At 41.9% G+C, this 18,715-nt stretch overlaps 1 protein-coding gene across 1 annotated transcript in view; it reads right to left on the bottom strand.

Annotated features, from left to right (window-relative positions):
- Positions 1-18,715, bottom strand: part of Dnah6 (dynein axonemal heavy chain 6) — a 198,328-nt gene that overhangs the window by 174,145 nt on the left and 5,468 nt on the right. The window contains exons 3-7 of the mRNA XM_060383520.1: positions 18,138-18,299; positions 15,525-15,787; positions 3,342-3,609; positions 305-439; positions 100-217 (exon numbers count right to left, since the gene is read on the bottom strand). Of these exons, the coding sequence (XP_060239503.1) occupies positions 100-217; positions 305-439; positions 3,342-3,609; positions 15,525-15,787; positions 18,138-18,299 (946 nt within the window). The remainder of the gene's footprint in view (positions 1-99; positions 218-304; positions 440-3,341; positions 3,610-15,524; positions 15,788-18,137; positions 18,300-18,715) is intronic.

The raw sequence follows: 18,715 nt of genomic DNA, 5'->3' as shown, positions 1-18,715 counted from the left end.
AGAAGAGCCATTTGACTCTAAAGGAAAGGAAAGCACAGAAGAGGCAGTGTTTCCGAAGGCGACCCCTCTCGAGCCCTCCCCGCCCTCGGCCCGTCATACCCTCAAATTGCTCAATGCAGTCATCGGGAATAAACCCCGCCGCACGCAAAGCAAAGCGACAAGACTTCCTGACCACGTCCTTCGCCTCTCCTCGGAAATCTTCCAGGCGCTCTGTCACCTGAGCATCCGTGGGAAGGTGTAGTTAGTGTGAGCAAAGTCTCCAGGGAACAGAGGGATCTGAAACTTGACAGGCAAAATCCATTACCTCCTGTAGTCGCACGACCTGCGCAGCCTTGAACTCCTGCAGGGTGTAGGTGTGAAATTTTTCAATATAAAAAAGCCCCATAAAACTCAGTTGATAGCACATTTCCTTAATTTTAAGGAGAGCTGGTCGCAGGAACTGGATGAAAAGAAGAATTAATCATTATTTCATTTCTAAAGTCCTACACGGTAAAAATATGCACTAACCAAAAACTGGTTATGAAGGGGTTGTAGGTGTGTGTGTGTGTTTCTATGTGTCTCTGTGTGTGTTAACTTGGCTAACAGGTACAAAATCACACAAGTGGGAACTCTTCAGAAACTTTTTTGTAAAGCGTGACTCAGGCTATCACGCTTGGTTTGCGCACTGCTCTCTTCTCACTCTGAGAAGTATGACTTCTGGCTACTAAAAGAAGAAGAGTGAAGGCAAGCAGCAGGAAGCCGGATGCCTTAACGCTCTTTAGGTTGGGATTTGGCTGATGGCGACTAAAAGTCTTTACAATTTCCAGTCACAACCATCACAGAAGGGGCCACTTATGAATCTAAAAGGCTCTGACACTGGACAAAACTAAGCTTTACTTTAAATTTGCCACTGCTAACAAGATGCACTGGAAAAGGATAAACAGTCACCAACAGCCCAGCACTTCCATCCCAATGATGTGCCCAAGAGACAAAAACTTATACATGAATATTTATAATATGTCTAAAAATATTTAGAGAATTTATAATATGTTCAGAAAAATATACATGGATATTTATTTGTAGCTGCATTTACTTGTATAAAAAATTGTTTGTGATTGCCAAATAGTGGAAACAATTCAAATATCTATCAGTTAATTAATAAAATAGATATAAACACACAAAGAAGTGTACTTAGCCAGTGAAAATAAATGGTATTTCACAACACAGATGCATTCTGAAGAGAGTACAGTAAGTGAAAAATATCTGTCATATTGTATGATTCCTTAAGTGCATACAATAGGCAAAGTTATGGAGACAAGAAAAGGGACTGGGTGAGAAACAGTGAACGGCCATCAGTGGCAAATGGAGCTTGACTGTGGCGATGGTTGGTCCCCTGTGAACACACTGGAGTTATGTCACTAAACTACACACTGTGAGTGGGTGAATACATAGCATGCATGTCAATCATGTATAAACAAAGTTGTGAAAGCCGCAGGGCAAGGGGGTGCGCACCTTTGACCCCAGCACTTGCGAGGCAAAAGCGGGCAGATCCCTGTGAAGTTCAAGGCCAGCCTGGTGTACAAAGTGAATTCCAGGATAGCCAGGGCTACACATACAGAAACCCTGTCTCTAGAAAAAAGCAAACAAAAAAAGGGGGCTGGATAGATGGCTCAGAGGTTAAGAGAACCGTTTTTCCAGAGGTTCTCAGTTCAATTCCCAGATACCAAACGGCCGCTCACAACCATTTATAATGAGATCTGGTGCCCTCTTCTGATGTGCAGGTGTATATGCAGACAGAACATTGTATACATAATAAATAAATGAATAAATCTTTTTTAAAAAGTTGTTAAAGAAAATGTAGGCACAGATGCTTACAGGATTTAGTATTTCATTAAAAGAACCATAAAATAAAAATAGCAGGGCCAGCAGGGTGGCTCAGCAAGTAACGGTATCTGCCACCAAGCCTGAGGACTGAGGTTCAGTCCTAGGACACACCAAGCAGAGGCAGAGAGCCAACTCCCATGAGCTGTCCTATGACCTCCACGCGCATGCCATGGCAGGCACATGCACTAAAGAAGTAAGATGAAATAAAAACGTTTAAAATAGGGGCTGGAGAGATGGCTCCGTGGTTAAGAGCAATGGCTGCTCTTCAGAGGACCCGGGTTCTATTTCCAGCACCCACATGGCAGCTCACAACTGTCAGTTACTCCATCCCCAGGAGACCCAACCATCTCTGGCTTCCATGAGCCCTACACACATACGGTACACAAACAAATCTTCAGGCAACACACAAAATAAAGGTTGACCATTTTAAATGTCAGCACTTCTCAGATAAAAAAATTTAAATTTCATGCATCTTCCTTTACCCTAGTCTAGAGGAATCAGCCCTCGAAGTCACTTAATTGTATAGATTGTGCTTGCAGTGTGTCAGTTACCAGATATTTGAGTGAAAGTGGGGAGATAATGAGAGTGGGTCGCTTCCTAGGTAAATCTTAGCTTAGAAGGATGAGAACTTTCTAGCATGCTCACAAGAAATTTAAGAGGAGACTCTGTCATGACCACTCCAGCACTGGCAAAGCGACAGTCTGATTCAGTACATAAGAGAATGAGCCATGAGAGCTGGGAGAAGTCATTTAAAAGAAAAAGCCAGGATTTTTTTTTCGTAATGACAAACAAACAAACAAACAAACACACCACCAAAAACCAAAAATCAAAACCAAACAACCAACCAAACAAAAAACCGTATGCAGTGTTCAAAGCATGGTCAAGAAGTTCAAGCGGCTGTTAAGTCCGTAATGACGTTAGAGACTGGAGTCTGAGCTTAGTGCTGCGAGGGAGTGGGTTATCCCTGCGCAGGTCAGCCTGCTGAGGCGCCTCAGTGATGGGGGCGAAGCATCCTCCACACTCACTTTGCGTGGTCAATTTTAATTATTACTGATCTCTATAAATGCTAGTTCTCTCCGCCTCCTCTGTTGCACAACTGACATGGCCATAAAAATCTGCCAGCCTGGGCTGGAGAGATGGCTCAGAGGTAAGGAGTACTGGCTGTTCTTCCAAAGGTCCTGAGTTCAATTCCCAGCAACCACAACCATTTATAATGAGATCTGGTGCCCCCTTCTGGGGTGCATGCACACAAGCAGCATAAATAAATAAATAAATAAACAAACAAACAAATAAATAAATAGGTGACTAGTGCTGTAGAAACAGACGTAAATCTTCGTAGACAGGGCAGCTCCCTCACACTCCTGCCCTTTGCTGCCCCAGTTAGGGGGCCGGAACACACTGATTCCTGAATTGCTAGATGCGACTGGACAAAGGCCACGATGAAATAGTACCAACACCGGTGAGCAAGGAATACGTACAGGATTGACAATGAAGAGATTCTTTTGCAGCGCTTTCCGGCAGCCGGTGATTTTCTTGGAGCGGACGTTCTTCCTCCACACGCTGAAAGCCTTCCACTTCCGGAAGAGCGAGAAGATGGGGATCTTCGTGAGCTTTTCGTGGTACAGATACTCCTTTTCCCACCGTGCAATCTCGATGTATTCGATATCATCGTTGCAAATGTGGGTCACTGCGTTTCTGCTAATTGTGTAGTAGTCGTTTTTATTGATGTTCTCATAATTTACGATCCTGTGGGCAAATACCAGTTGAGACAAATGGATTGAGTATTCAGCACTAGAGCAAGCAACGGAAGTGCTTTTTGTTGTAGAGAGATAAAGGATTAAAGGAGAATACCATTTAAAGTTCAAGCAAGTCCCAACAAACTTTCAAGTTAAAGAAAAGGCTCACGAAAAGGGAGAAGAGCAAGCTTTAAACAGCAGACGAGATGGTAGAGAGACTGCATGTTAGTCCTAGGTTCAATCATTATAATTGACTGATCTTTTCAATAACATAATCCACTGTAGACATTTTTATACATTTGTTTCCAATTTTTGCAGACATGTGACATTCAGAGAACAACTTTCAGGAGTCAGTTTTCTCCTTCCGCTATGTGGGTTCTGGGGGTCCAACTCAGGTCTTCAGGTTTGGCTGCAAGCATCTTTACCCACTGAGCCATCTTGCCACCCTCACTCTAGACATTAATTTTCCTGAGACAGGATCTTACTATATAGGCCTGGCTATCCTGTAACTCACTACGTAGCTCCGGCTGGCTTGGAACTCACAAAGATCTGCCTGCCTCTGCCTCTTGAGTACTGGGATCAAGGTGTGCGCTACGATGTCCTGCTCAGCTACAGACATTTTAAATGGAATAGCCTTTTATACAAGCTGCTTGGGATTAAGTTTGTACTAATCAACTTTGTAGAGCATAGGTTCTCAGCCTGTGGGTCACGACTCCTGGGAGGGACAAATGACCCTTTCACAGGGGTCACATATCAGATATCCTACATATCAGCTCTATAATAACATTATGATTCATAACAGTAATTAAATTATAGTTATGAAATTGCAACAAAAATGATTTTATGGCTATAGGTCACCACACTATGAGGTATACATTAAAGGGTTGCAGCATTAGGAAAGCAGACAACCACTGCTGTAGAGATTATTCACTATCAACAGCACAAAAGATGCTTAAGCTATCCAGGGTTGACAGGATTATGAGGAATATGAAAGAAAACATGATTTATGAAGAATGGAATTGAAATCCAAATTAAGGCCAAATATAATGCCTAATTCATCACAGGTTACTGTCAAAAAGATTGAGCCAAAGATTACACCTTTTCATCTGCTCTCAAGGATGCTCCTCAGCTTCACATAGCAAAAGAAAACTAGATCAAGAAGAAATGCAAGAACAGAACAAATTAAAGGGGAAAGGTAAGGGTGAATTTTTTAAAAGTCTGTTGACTTAAAATTCTTTTGCTAGGAATTTGAAGTACAAAAATGTTTTCTGCAATTCTACACATATTTTGTTGCTACAAAACATGTGCCACTTAAATGAAATAAGACATGTGTGAAATATGATATAACATCTTTTCAAAATATGTTCAGGAATTTAGGAGAGTAACATTCATAAAGAGTCTGTGAGAGTCTAGAATCACAAAACAACAATTAAACACAAAAATCAAAGCCCATCCAAGTACGAACCAGCCCGACGTGCTTAGCTTCCAAGATTAGACATCAGGTGCGTTCAGGGAAGCATGGCCATAGACAAATGGCTCAGTGGTTAAGAGCACTGGCTGCTCTTTAAGAGGTCCTGAGTTCAACTCCCAGCAACCACATGGTGGCTCACAACAATCTTAATGGAATCTGATTACCTCTTCTGGTGTTCATGAAAACAAAGCATTCTTATACATAAAATAGATAAATAAATCTTAAAGAAAGAAATTTTTTAAAAAAGCAGAAGAACAAAAGTCAAATCCTAAATCATTCCTGTATTAAAGCCATGCAAAAGTATGTGCAAGAGGGGCTAGAGTGGGTGCTCAGTGGTTAAGATTGACAGCAGAGGACTGGAATTCAATTCCCAGCACCATGTCAGCTGCTCCCTTGTTACTCCAGGGGACTGTAGCCCTGTTCTGGCCTCCACATGTACTACCACTCATGTGCACATACTCCCTGCCCCGACCCCGAAATAAACACTTAATTTAAAACATTAAAAAACTGGGGCTGGAGAGATGGCTCAGAGATTAGGAGCACTGTCTGTGCTTTCTGAGGTTCTGAGTTCAATTCCCAGCAACCACATGGTGGCTCACAACCATCTATAATGAGATCTGATGCCCTTTCCTGGGTTGCAGGCACTGTATACATAATAAATAAATCCTTTAAAAAATAAAAAAATAAAATATTTTTTTAAAAAGTACATGCACTAAAGAGTAATCAGTAGCATGCCAGTGAAACCCAATGCTTTTCACATGCATGTTTTGTGCTTGGCTCTGCATTATGAATTTGGAGTGTAAGGCCCTTTAGAGCTGCCTTTTGGACATCTGTGAAATATCTGCAGTGGTTGAAGATAAGTAAGATATACGTGATCAGTTTTTAAGAAATCAGAACAAAAATTCTCATCTATTCTGGGCCTCTTAGTCAAAAAGCTATGAACCATTGTCATAAACCAGTTTGGGTTTTTAATTTCTGCTTTTGCATTAATAAAACTTAGTGAAAATGTTGCTTTCCTACTTCACTGCTGCCATGGAAAACTCTGACCTACTTTGGTTTCATCTGATCTCAGTGTCTGACTTTTTCTTTGTATTCTAATTAACTCACACTGAAAATCTCTGGAAAACATGCCAGGCATTGCATGGAACATTTGAAAGTTTTCCCTCTGCCACTGTCAATAACTGAAGATATATCTAGTACACATTTGGATTCTCTCCATAATATGAAACGTTAGCTTGCTCGTCACTGTTCTTTTGCTGTGAAGAGACACCATGACCAACCTAACCCTTATAGTATGAAGCATTGAATCGGGGGCTTGCTTACAGTTTCAGAGATTAATTCATTATCTTTAGCTTGGGAACATAGCAGACAGGCATGGTGCTGTAGCAGCACCTAAAAGCTCCTTCCTGATGCAGGAGAGAGAGACAGAGACAGAGATAGAGACAGAGAGAGAGAATATGGGCCTGGTGTGGACTTTTTAAACCTCAAACCCACCCCCACTGACATACTTCCTCCAACAAGGCTGAACCTTTTGATCCTTCTAATCCTTTTAAATAGTGCCCCTATTGAATGACTAAACATTCAAATATATGAGCGTTTTAGGGACTCAAATCACTGCACCTCTGAAACTTTGATCAACTCCAGGTGTCTCTTTAACACCAGACATCAAAACCAAGCAAGAATAAGCAAGTGGCCACGGCCTTACATATGTCTGGAAAACTTGCTCCGTGTGCTCTGCTACTGATATCAGTTACAGTTGGGGTCCATGACATTGATACACTTGATAGTGCTCAATGTTACTTAGACATTTCTACTTATTTCTCTCTTTCTTTACAAAACATTGTCAGGCCTTCAATCTGCTTATTTCCCACATCTCAACTCTCCACAAAACTATTAAAGTAACTTTTATTCACCTGATGTAATTGTCATCTGAGAGGCTTGCTGCCTCTGTCTGTTTACTGAGGCCTAGTCCTGGAAGCTGCTAGCCTCCATACAATCTACTTTAGGCCTAGAATGTTTTCAGCCTCTGCTGAATAAGCTCACCCTTTCTAGCTCTTACTGAGCTCTGGCTTGTTCAACTCTGCTGTTCTGGCTTAAACTCCTCTCCAAGCTGACTGATCCAATCTGGCTTCTCAGTTTCCCATTGAATAGCTCTCTTTGGCCTCAAACTAATTCTAGCAATCTGTTCTAATATTGGCTCCTTCTCATTCTTTGGATCATTCTGTCTTCACCTGTGTCCAGTTTGTTCTCTCTTCAGCCTCTCTCTATAAAACTCTCCTGGTAAAAACTGCCTCTGAATTCCATGAACTGAATTGCCAAGAACTCAGCTCCACTGCACTGCCTCTCAAGCCCCTGAACAGCACTGACTAGAACTCAAGAGATCTGCAAGCCTCTGTCTCCTGAAGGATTAAAGTAGTGTACCACCATCCCTGGACCTCAGCTTCTCTTTACCTGAAACTAGCACTATACCAGGCTGGCTTTGAACCCAGAGATCTGCTTGCCTCTTCTCTGGGGATTAAAGGTGTGTTTGTATTCCAAATGGATCACACAGACCTCGAAGGTTTTTAGATGTGATCTTTTGCCAGAACAGCCATGTTCTGAATTAAAGTTCTCCTACACAGAACAAAACACATGTAAATCTTTTACAAGCAAGTATACTTTTTATTGTTATTTATTTGGAGGTTATGCTACAGTGTGCATGTGGTCAGAGGAAAATTTGCAAGAGTCATTTGTGTTTCTGCCATGTAGATTCTATGGTCTGAACTCAAGTCAACAGGCTTGGTGGCAAGCACTTTTACCATCTGAGCCATGTCACCTGCTGGCCCAAAGGTGTTTTGGTGTGTGTGTGTGTGTGGTGTTGGCTCATTGTCTCAGAAGGTTTAGTTCATGGCCCCCCAGCCTGATGTGAGACAGAACATGATGATGGCGGCAGTGTGGTAGAGGCAGATCACTTCATGGCAGGCAGGAAGCTGAAAGACTGGGAATGACTAGCAACTAGGAATAACCATTGAAGGCACACCTCAGTGACCTACTTCCTTTAACTAGGCCCGGCCTCCTCAAACTTCCCAAACCTCCCAAAATACCACTGCCAGCTGGGGACCATGTGCTCAGGACAGGAGCCTGTGGGGACAGTTCCTGTTCTGGCTGAGACACTGGATCATCAGCTTGGAGTCATACTGAGTGCTTATGGAAAAGCTAGTATCCGAGTCAGACCTAGACTCTGAATCCTCATGTAGTCTAAGGTTCCATATTCCTAGAGCATGCTGATGAATATATTTATAAACTGCTGGCTTCCACTTGGAAATTTACAAATAAAAACTGCAGAATCCAAGTGAGTTCATTCCCATGGAGACACTTAAAAGTCAGCATGGTGTTTTCCCTTCCACAACGACTCTTACACTCTCCTCCATCCCAACAAAGAAAAGTGCTGCCTAACTTCCTTTTAAGTATTCTGGGTTCTTGGCTATTTTTCTCTATCTAACCTGTGCAGAACATCTAGTTTGTCGATAAGTTTTTCCTGACTCCGCTGCTCATCTAACTTCAAGCTTCACCTCTTCCCTCTGTTCCTTCAGAGCGCTATGTGCCAGCAGCCATATTCACGCTTCCTTTAACCTCCCCAGAACCGGCTTTGATTCCCACTGGTCCTTCTCCCCAGTTGCCTACATCAACTGTGTGTTATTGTTGGTGTTGTTTTTAAGATTTTAAATGGATGCAATGAAATATGATCATTCTACCTCCATATTCTCCCCAAACATGCCCCTTCTCAACTTCGTTCCTTTCTAATATATATATGCCAGAAAATCTAGTATGTGCTATGCATGTATTTGTGTGTGTATATGTGTGTGTGCATGTATGTGTATGTGTCAGTGTGTGTATTCATGAGCATGTATGCATGTGTGGAAGTCTGCGTGTGTGCACATGCGTGGGGTTGTGTGTGTGTGTGTGTGTACATGTGCAGGCCAGAGATCAAGCTCCTGTCATTCATAGGAGTCATCTGTCTTGTCTTGTGAGACAGGCTCTTTTACTAGGACCTAGGGCTCATTGATTAGGGTAAGTTGGCTACCCAGTGAGCTCCAGGGATTCTTCTGTCTCTACCTCCCCAGCACTCTGTCTCTATCTCCCTAGCTGAACGCAAATGTTCATGCCTGAAAAGAAAGCACATTACTGACTGAGCTGTCTCCTCAGCCCATTTCCTGCTATTGTAATATGACTCATCTCACAAGGATCTAATCCAATCCAGTAAATAGACAGAAAGTGGCAGCCAGGTCAGGAAAAGGCCATTAAAAATTCAGATGCTGTGTACAATGTTCTGTAACTTTATTTCCTTAGACTTTCTTGTCCATTGCTGAAAGGTTATTTCCCAAATAGAGGTCCCAAGATTCTGTGCTATGGGACTCCCAAAGCAATTGTTCTTCACCATGTAGTCATAATTCATTTTTAGCTTCTTGAAGAAATAGTTTACCAATCAGGTTCACTTTTTATAATAATTAATGTTACCTAGAAACAATCAACCTAATTCTTAACAATTTTCCAGGGGAATGTGTCGCATGATATCTGATCCCATTGTGAACCCGAGATGATGAGCTGTTTTTAGTTGTGGAGTGGCTCAGCCCTAGCACACACCTTTAATCCAAGAACTTCCTGTATGAAGGATTAAATAAAGTTAACCCTACATCAAGAGGCAGAGAAAGTAAACAGCTGACAGGAAGTAAACAGAAAGGAAGGTTGAGTGGAAGGATATTTAAGACATCGTGGAGAAGAAAGAGCTTTTGGTTTTTAGCTTTTGGCTTTTTCCATCTGGGCTGTAAGCTGAGTAATAAAGGCTTTTTTCCTCTAGGACGTGAGCTGAATAGGAAGGTCAGCTGGGTGCTTTCTCTGCCTCTCTGAGCTAGCAGTTTTTTACCCCAGCATGTGGCTCAAGAGTCTTTATTGGTAAAATCGAATGATTGGGATTTTTTTTTTCTTTATAACAATAGGAATAGAGCAGTGATTTTAAAGAAAGGTCGTGTTCCCATGCAGGATAAAAATGTTCTATAATCCTAAAAACACTCCTCAAATTTGATATAAAATACCCACCTAGTGATAGAACTGCAAGGGCTTATGAAGACATTAGTGATGATTTCTTTATATCATATAACAAAAAAGTGCAAGGGAATAGTCAATCTTGAGTTTGATAAAAGTTTCATGTAAAATGCAGTTCATAAGTACCTGTGGCGATGCCCCTAACCTTTTCTGAAGTAGCTCCCTGAGTCTGAATTCGAGACTCAGACTGAATTGGTGGAGGATCTGTTGAAGGTCTTGGCAGCCACCTCTGATGAGAGAATTATGTAGGCAGGAAGCAGCAAATAGTAGAGGATCTTCATTGCCCTTTGCCAGGTGGCTAGAACTTCCCAGCATTTGGATGACTTTTCCTCTTGCAAGTAGCTATCAAAGGTGCCACCGTTTAAAAAATTCTAACGATGTCTCTTCCTGTGACAGATGCAGTGTTGAAATTTCTTGTGGTTGTATAACTGAGCTAAAATCCGGTCTAACATACCCGTGCTGAGTGTTTTGGAAACACTGGTGAAACTGTCTCTCAAACACAGATGTAGTTAGTTCAGATCCATACCTCAAATGAAAATAACCCCAGAAGTGTGTTAAATCGCCTTTTCCTAGAGCTGAGAATTTGAAAACCTTCTTCTTGCCAGCATGTGTTAATGTATTTTCCGGCCACCGTTAGAATTTTTTTCAGTTCATTCAAGTGCAGAAATGTCAGTTACATCCACACCTATGTAACCAAGAACTGTTTCTAACTAAATCTTCAAATTTGCATCACTTGTCAATAATTTCTGATTTCTGACAATATTCTTCTTTTCAATACAACATGTTGAGAGTGACACTAGAGGGAGCTAGAGAGATGGCCCAGTGGTTAAGAGCACTACTGGCTTTCCCGAGGTCCTGAGATCAATTCCCAGCAACCACATGGTGGCTCACAACCATCTATAATGTGATCTGGTGCCCTCTTCTGGAATGCAGGTGTACATGCAGATAGAGCACTCACATACATTTAAGAAAGAAAAGAGAAAAAGTGACGCTAGAGAAATGTCCTGCTCCTGTTCCTTTGCAGAGAGATAAAGCTAAGCAAACAAACCATGCATGCCTACACAAGAGGCTGACTGTAAATGATGGTTGAAGGGTTAGCCATAAACAAGACACACTACTGGCTTAAAGCTCATGAAACATAGAAGAGGAGACAGAAAGAATACAAAATGGAGGATGGCAAGAAGGACTGAAGAATAGTCTTCTGCTAAGCACAACATGGCCATGGCAACCAAGATCTCTCTAGCATTCTCACAGATTTGTATGCTGGCACAGGATCCACACAAGGGCTCCTCCTAACAGTCAGCTACGGAGGGGGGAAGAACCCTTTCCACGCACTGCTGAATCTAGTAGCAAGCATCAGATTATAGAAAGGGCCAGGCATACCAGCCAGCTGTATATGCATTAGTGAGTTCACAGGCTCCGATGGCTAGCTCCGAATGCAGAGTCACACAGACAGCCCTAGTTAAACTCTGTGGGACGCTAAACAAGGTTAAAACTGGTAAACAGGAAAAAGATAGGGCCCCAGGTAAAGCTGAGGCCAACATATCTAGGCATTGCTCCTTGAAGCTTATTCTTGAAAATATTGTGAATGCTTAACACTTATCACTGAATTGATTCTTTAGAATAAATTATAAATTTTCCCTCAGGGGGACTATGGGAGAGAAAAACACTGTATATTGTGTGTATTTTACTATTTTACCATGCTTAGCAATTTCATCTTCTTATTTGTTTGTTTTTTAAGTAGCTCTGGCTACCTGGGAATTCACTGTGTAGACCAGGCTAGCCTCAAACTCACAGAGATCCACCTGCCTCTGCTTCCTGAGTACTGAAGTGAAAGACAACCACAGAACTATAATAATCAAGCTTGGGAGAGGAGCAGGAATTTAACTCTAAGTGTCACTTGTATCAGTCCCAAAATATCTAAAACAATCAGCTCAGTTCTACTGGTACAGGTATTTATTGGTCTAAAAATATGGCGAACCTCCAGAACTGGGCAAAATCTGGCAAAACCTGGTTTTCGGATCCCATGCAATGTCTAGAATTCTGGTGCTGACATCAATGAGAAGCAACTTTGTATTTCGTAAACTTGATTTTTTGCCTCATTGGAGAATACATAACCTAGGTAGCACTCTGTGCTATCTGGGTTGTTGGGTTCTTTTTCCCCCGAAGTCAATATTATGGGAACACTTGCATATATACATCAAGAAGTATGTTTATAAAATCAGCAAATAAGCAACTTTTTCCATTAATCTTTCTTTAAAATCTTTAACTTCCTCTTCAAATTGATCATTATTTTTCAAAACTAATAAAGTTGTGGTGGACATGACAACACTTTGGCAGTGTTAAGTACTGGAAATATTTTATACATCACAGGGCTTTAAATTCTATTTTATGTAATCCTGATACCTTGAAAAAAAGAAACTAGCCGGCTGGAGAGATGGCTCAGCGGTTAAGAGCACTGCCTGCTCTTCCAGAGGTCCTGAGTTCAATTCCGAGCAACCACATGGTGGCTGACAACCATCTGTAATGAGGTCTGATGCCCTCTTCTGGTGTGTGTGAAGACAGAGCACTCATATGCGTAAAATAGATAATAAGTAAATATAAATATATTAAAAAATAAACTAGCATCTTTTACCTTTAAAAAAACTCTTTAGACTCTAAGTCTCCGTAATCTATCAACCTGTTTCTTTTTACAATGAAATGAAGAAGGCATGTACTAAGAATAAAAATAGTTTTACTGAGTGCCAGAGAGGATGGGCACCGTTCCATTTCTTTCCTCCAATTAGCATCCTGAAATCCGTATGCTTTAGCCCAAATGTTTGTTTCTGTCTTGTCCGTTTGGTCTTCTGTGTCTCAAATAACAACAGCTCCAGTCTTCTCTCTCAGACAGGACACTGTCTCTGTCATCCTGGACTCCTCTAGCTTGTGGTCTTCAGCAGCGTCTCGCTGACTTTCTCTTCAGATTTCCAGAGTAAAAGCATGAATTGGTTTTCCTGTGTCAACACTGGCTCCCCCTAGTCTGTGCTCTTACTGGAGGTATGAGGATCCTTTCTGAAGTGCAGGTCTGACCATGACCCTTCTTGATCTGAAATCCACCAGTTGTTTCCTGTGCTTTCAGGGACTGACAAGGACAAGTGATCACCCCATTCTCCTTCCTTCTGCAGCGGGCTCCAGCCTCTTCTTCAGCATTGCAGGTTGTCCCGCCTCAGGGCATCAGGATTCAGTCTCTTGCTGTCTGGAATGTACTTTGCACTGTGGCATAATTCCTTCCTTTTTCTTCAGCTTCTCGTTCAACCAAACTGACCATTCTGGTTAGCTCACCATCTCTCTCTCCTGGCACTCCCAATCTTTTTTACTTACTGGTTTTCCCATATGTAGCTTCTAGGTAACTAGTTCATGCATTGTGCTTCTCATCTTTCTTGGTTGAGATATATACTATCCTTCCTGCAAATTATTTCTCTTATTAATGCTTTTGGGATTCACAATAAGTCTATTATTTTACATTTTCATTAAAATGGTTTTTCTTCTCTCCAGAAGGGCTATCTTCAGTGTAATATGGCTTAATTTAAAGTAGTTTTGTGTGTGTGTGTGTGTGTGTGGTTTTCTTTTTTTTAATTAAATTTTTATTTTTTATATCAGTTACAGTTTATTTACTTTGTATCCCAGCTATAGCCCTCTCCCTCATTCCCTCCCAATTCTACCCTCTCTTCTTCATCTTCTCCCTGTCCTTCTCTAAGTCCACTGATAGGGGAGGTTCTCCTCCCCTTCCATCATACTCTAGCTTATCAGGCCTCATCAGGACTGGCTGCCATGTCCTCTTCTGTAGCCTAGCAAGGCTGCTTCTCTGTTGAGGGGTGGGGAGATCAAAGAGTCAGCCATTGAGTTCACGTCAAAAATAGTCCCTGTTCCCCCTACTAGGAAACCCACTTGGATACTGAGCTGCCATGGGCTATATCCGAGCAGGGGTTCTAGGTTATATCCATGCATGGTCCTTGGTTGGAGAAACAGTCTCAGAAAAGACCCCTGTGCCCTGATATATTTTGATCTTTGTGGAGCTTCTGTCTTCTCCAGGTCATACTAACTCCCCCTTCTTTCATATGATTCCCTGCACTCTGCCAAAGGTATCTACTTTGATACACTGCTAGGTAGAGGTGTGTGGTTTTTCAAGACAAGGTTTTTCTGTGTAGTCCTGGAACTCATTCTGTAGACCAGGCTGGCCTCAAACTCAGAGATCCACCTGCTTCTGTCTCCCAAGTGCTGGGATTATAGGCATGTGCCACCATCGCCTGGCTTTTAAAGTACAGTCTTAAATAAGGAAAACAAGAGAGCCAACAATAAGGACGGTAGCATGAGAAACTGGAGGCCATAGCCAAACTATTATCACCACCAAGGAAAGCCTTGCAGTATGTGTTGACCTGACTGAGGAACAGAGAAAGATGGTATCATCTTTTGAAGTAGGTGGAGCAGCTATCATCTGTGCTCCTGACCTTTAAGGTGGTGCGAAGACTCACGGCCATATGATACTTCAAGTTATAGTAACAACATATAAGCTCAGTGACAGTGGAGAGGATGCAAGTATGTGTCCCTTTGATAATGCCCCTTATTCCATAAGGTCCTTATTTCTACCCTATAAAGAAAAGCTGATGTGAGGCTGGAGAGATGGCTTATCAATTAAGAGCACTTGCCGAGGACCCCTGTTCAGTTCCCAGGACCATATCGAAACTCACAACTGTCTGTAAGCTCAGTTCCAGGGTCTCTGATGCCCAAGAAGGGCCTCTAAAAGCTCTGCATTTTGTGTGGTGCATATATAGACAGACAAATACTCATACACATGCATAAAACAGAACAAAATAAATTACGAAAAGCCAACATAATATGTAAAACAAGTCGCCCATCATCTACTGTTTATAGCTTCATATTCCCTTTTCTCAATAATAATTACAGGCACACGCCTGTAATTCCAGCAGAGGCAGGTAGTTCTCTGTGAGTTCAGGGCCAGCCTGCTCTACGAAGCAAGTCTAGGACAGCCAAGGCTACACAGAGAAACCCTGTTTCAAAAAGTCATAAATAATAATATTTATAATAAATACCAAAAAAATGTTTGTAATACTGATCAAAATATATGTAAAGACATTGTTAAGTAATGCCACATAAATATAGGAGAAACAAAACCCTGTGAAATAGCTAATTTTTGTACCTAGAAAAAGGAAAGATAAATGGAAGATATAAATAAAATTACTGCATGAGGAGTCACTTATAATTGGGAGGTAATCAAAATTACTTTTGATCATATTTATCATTAGCGAGTAATTCTTACGGTCTTACTTGTGATTTGTTACATTAAATGAAGTGCTTCGTAAATGAGAACTCACTTTAGATTGTATGTGTCATATTCAATGGAAGACTTGGGCACTGCGGAAATCATGTACAGGAATCCAAGGTGTTCATTCTCCTGTAATATTTTGATGATTTGCAAGGGATCTTTAATGTTGGCTTTAATGACCTCTTCTCGGTCATAGAAGGTGTACTTAGGGTAACTTGAAGACCTCTTTTCAAACAGCCCTCTTCTTCTAGTCCCCGTGCGCGGCAGCTTAGACGGAGAAGGGGCGAACACATCAACTGAGAGTCTGTGGCTCTAAGCAAAGACAATTGCATTAAACGTTAATTTCTGCAAAAAGGCAAAAGATAAAAGGCAGAGACACAACATCCTCTCAAAGAGGAGCAGAATGGCTGAAATTTTCCAAACTGTCCTTAAGGAGTGGCATCTCAGTTCTCCCCATTCCTGTACCACACACAGTCCTACTCTCCTCTGACACCATGCTTATTGCAGCCACGTGCTGCTAGGTCTCTGGACTACCTCTCTGGGGTCCACCCCTCTCCTTGCTCAGGCATGCCGTATCTGCCTGCTCTCAGCCTTAACTTATTTGACTTACGCAATCTTAGCTGCCATTATAACTTGTAATAAACTTCACTTCTTTGTGAAGCATAGGGATGGCTACACCGAATACTGGAAATCATTGCTGTCACAGCCTTTGGGAAGCATTTATTTTTGTTAAGGGAACAGTGCTTCTTAAATATAAGTGTACTTGTGGATTATGGGGGAGGCATGGGGCTTGCTTAAATGCAGGTTCTGAGGAGGTACTGCCGGGATCACGCCGGCATCTCTAACCTGCCCACAGAAGTGGAAATGGTGGGGAGCTGGACCACACTCCTGAGCAGGGAGGCTGAGTGCCGCCCTCGCTGTGCTCACGCCCCCATGCTTGGAGCAGCAATCTGGGCAATGCTTTTTTTTTTTTTCTCCCGGGGGTCTCCTTTCCTCCACATTTCTCTTTAGTCCTTTTTAGCAAATTCCTTCTATTGCAACCAGGAACTGTGCATTGCTCAAAGCCGTCCTTCCTGTTCAGCCATCCCTTCTAAGGAAGACGCCCACACAATTTCTGTTTTCTTCTAACCCTCAAGATTGGGAGGCCTGTTTTATGCCAAGTGAATCAGCTAATGAGAAGGCAACATTTTCCTGGCTCTACTTACATTGTCCCTCAAGAAAGAGGAACAGCTGCTCCCATTTCTATTTCTTTCTTAGTTATCTATAATCGCTTAAAGCAGTGGTTCTCAACCTGTGGGTCGCAACCTCTTTGTGGATGAACTAATCCTTTCATAGGGCTCACCTGAGACCATCAGAAAAAAAAAAAAACAACAGATATTTACATCATGATTCCTAACAGCAGCAACATTATAATTATTAAGTAGCAACAATTTTACAGTTTGGGTCACTACAGCATGAGGAACTGTATTAAAGGGTGGCAGCTTTAGGAAGGCTGAGAACCACTGACTTAAAGTCATGCCCTGACCAGAGTGCTTTATAATTTCTTTTGGACTACCTTGGTCTTCTTCTTCTTCTTCTTCTTCTTCTTCTTCTTCTTCTTCTTCTTCTTCTTCTTCTTCTTCTTCTTCTCCTTTTTTTTTTTTTTTTTTTGAGTTAGGGTCTCACTATGGAGCTCTGGATGCTCTGGAACTTGCTGTGTAGACCAGGCTGGCCTTGAGCCCACAGACATTTGCCTGACCCTGCCACGTAGGTATTGGGATTAAAGGTGTGCACCCCGATGCCTGGCTGGTCTCTATTTTATTGCCCCTCTTCAAAGTTTCCCAAGTGCCCCACTTCTGGTAAAATTTATTACAAATTTCAAATAATTAGATATATATAATAAATAGACATAACATTACATAGAATACCCTTAACATGAAGGAAAATGTCAGAAGACAATAAAGATACCAGATAGTCACTATGCAATTCTCCTTTTCTGTGCTCATTTTCCTTAGAAATATTCTATTTTCCAGATGTGGGTAACCTGTCATCCATATTCTTAGGAACTAAAAGCATGTGAGCACAACTATAAGGCAGTTGAGTGCTTTATAATTTCCACTGACTACACGATGTCTTTTGGGCTACCAAAAAAAGCAGAACACTGGGCAGTTTAAAACAGTGCTTAATGGGATACAAGGTTAATAAACTGTAACTAATATTAAAAAAATAAAAAAGAGAAAAAAAGAATATTAATCTTTTAGAACCCCTGCTTAGATGTAGCCTATGGCAGCTCAGTATCCAATTGGGTTCCCTAGTAAGGGGAACAGGGACTGTCTCTGACATGAACTCAGTAGCTGGCTCTTTGACCACCCTCCACTGAGGGGGGAGCAGCCTTGCCAGGCCACAGAGGAAGATATTGCAGCCAGTCCTGAAGATACCTCATAACCTAGGGTCAGATGGAAGGGGAGGAGGACCTCCCCTAGCAGTGGACTTAGAGAGGGGCAATGGGAGGAAATAAGGGAAGAGGGTGGGATTGGGGGGGAATGAGGGATGGGGCTACAGCTGGGATACAAAACAAATAAAATGTAATTAATGTAAAAAATAAAAATAAAACACACACACATACACACACACACACACACACACACACACACAGAGTGCTTAAGTGTCTTACATCTCATACCTGCTTCCTTTTTAGAGCCTCTGAAGACGGTTGACTAGAAACTGACGGTCTTTCGTCTGTGCTTACAGGTGGCTTAAGGATTCCAGAGAGCAGTAGTTGTTGTCGATTCTGTTCATATATGTATTCTGGCTGCTTATGATCTTGGTATATTTTTAGCACTGGCTTTGGGGAGTAAGAGATGGGGTTATCTTGTTAATGTCATTGCAGACTTTATTCTTTACTTTATTCTTTGGATTCTTGCCCTTTCGGAAATTGATCTCCTCTGTTCTAAGTTCCTATCCAAGCCACAGTCCTCTTGCTTCCTGTCCCTCATCTGCTGCTCAAATAAGACTTTTCTATTTGGTGGTCAACACTTCTACAACTAAGTTTAAGAAAAGCTTAGAACCATGGAATCACTTGGACCTAACGAACTGTGACAAATTTACTACCACTCAACTGTGGGAAGAAACAAGCAGCACACAAGTCCATGTGCTGAAGGAAACAGGGCCAAGGCTCTGGGATACAAAAGGACTCTCAGAACGGGGCAAGCGAACACTTCCAGCAGATACTCAGCGTAAAAGAGGCCATTTTCCACCCTG

This window comes from Meriones unguiculatus, chromosome 5, assembly GCF_030254825.1.
Source record: "Meriones unguiculatus strain TT.TT164.6M chromosome 5, Bangor_MerUng_6.1, whole genome shotgun sequence".
NCBI lineage: Eukaryota > Metazoa > Chordata > Mammalia > Rodentia > Muridae > Meriones > Meriones unguiculatus.
The sequence above is the reverse complement of the archived record's forward strand: the minus strand, read 5'-3'. Positions and strand labels throughout refer to the sequence as shown.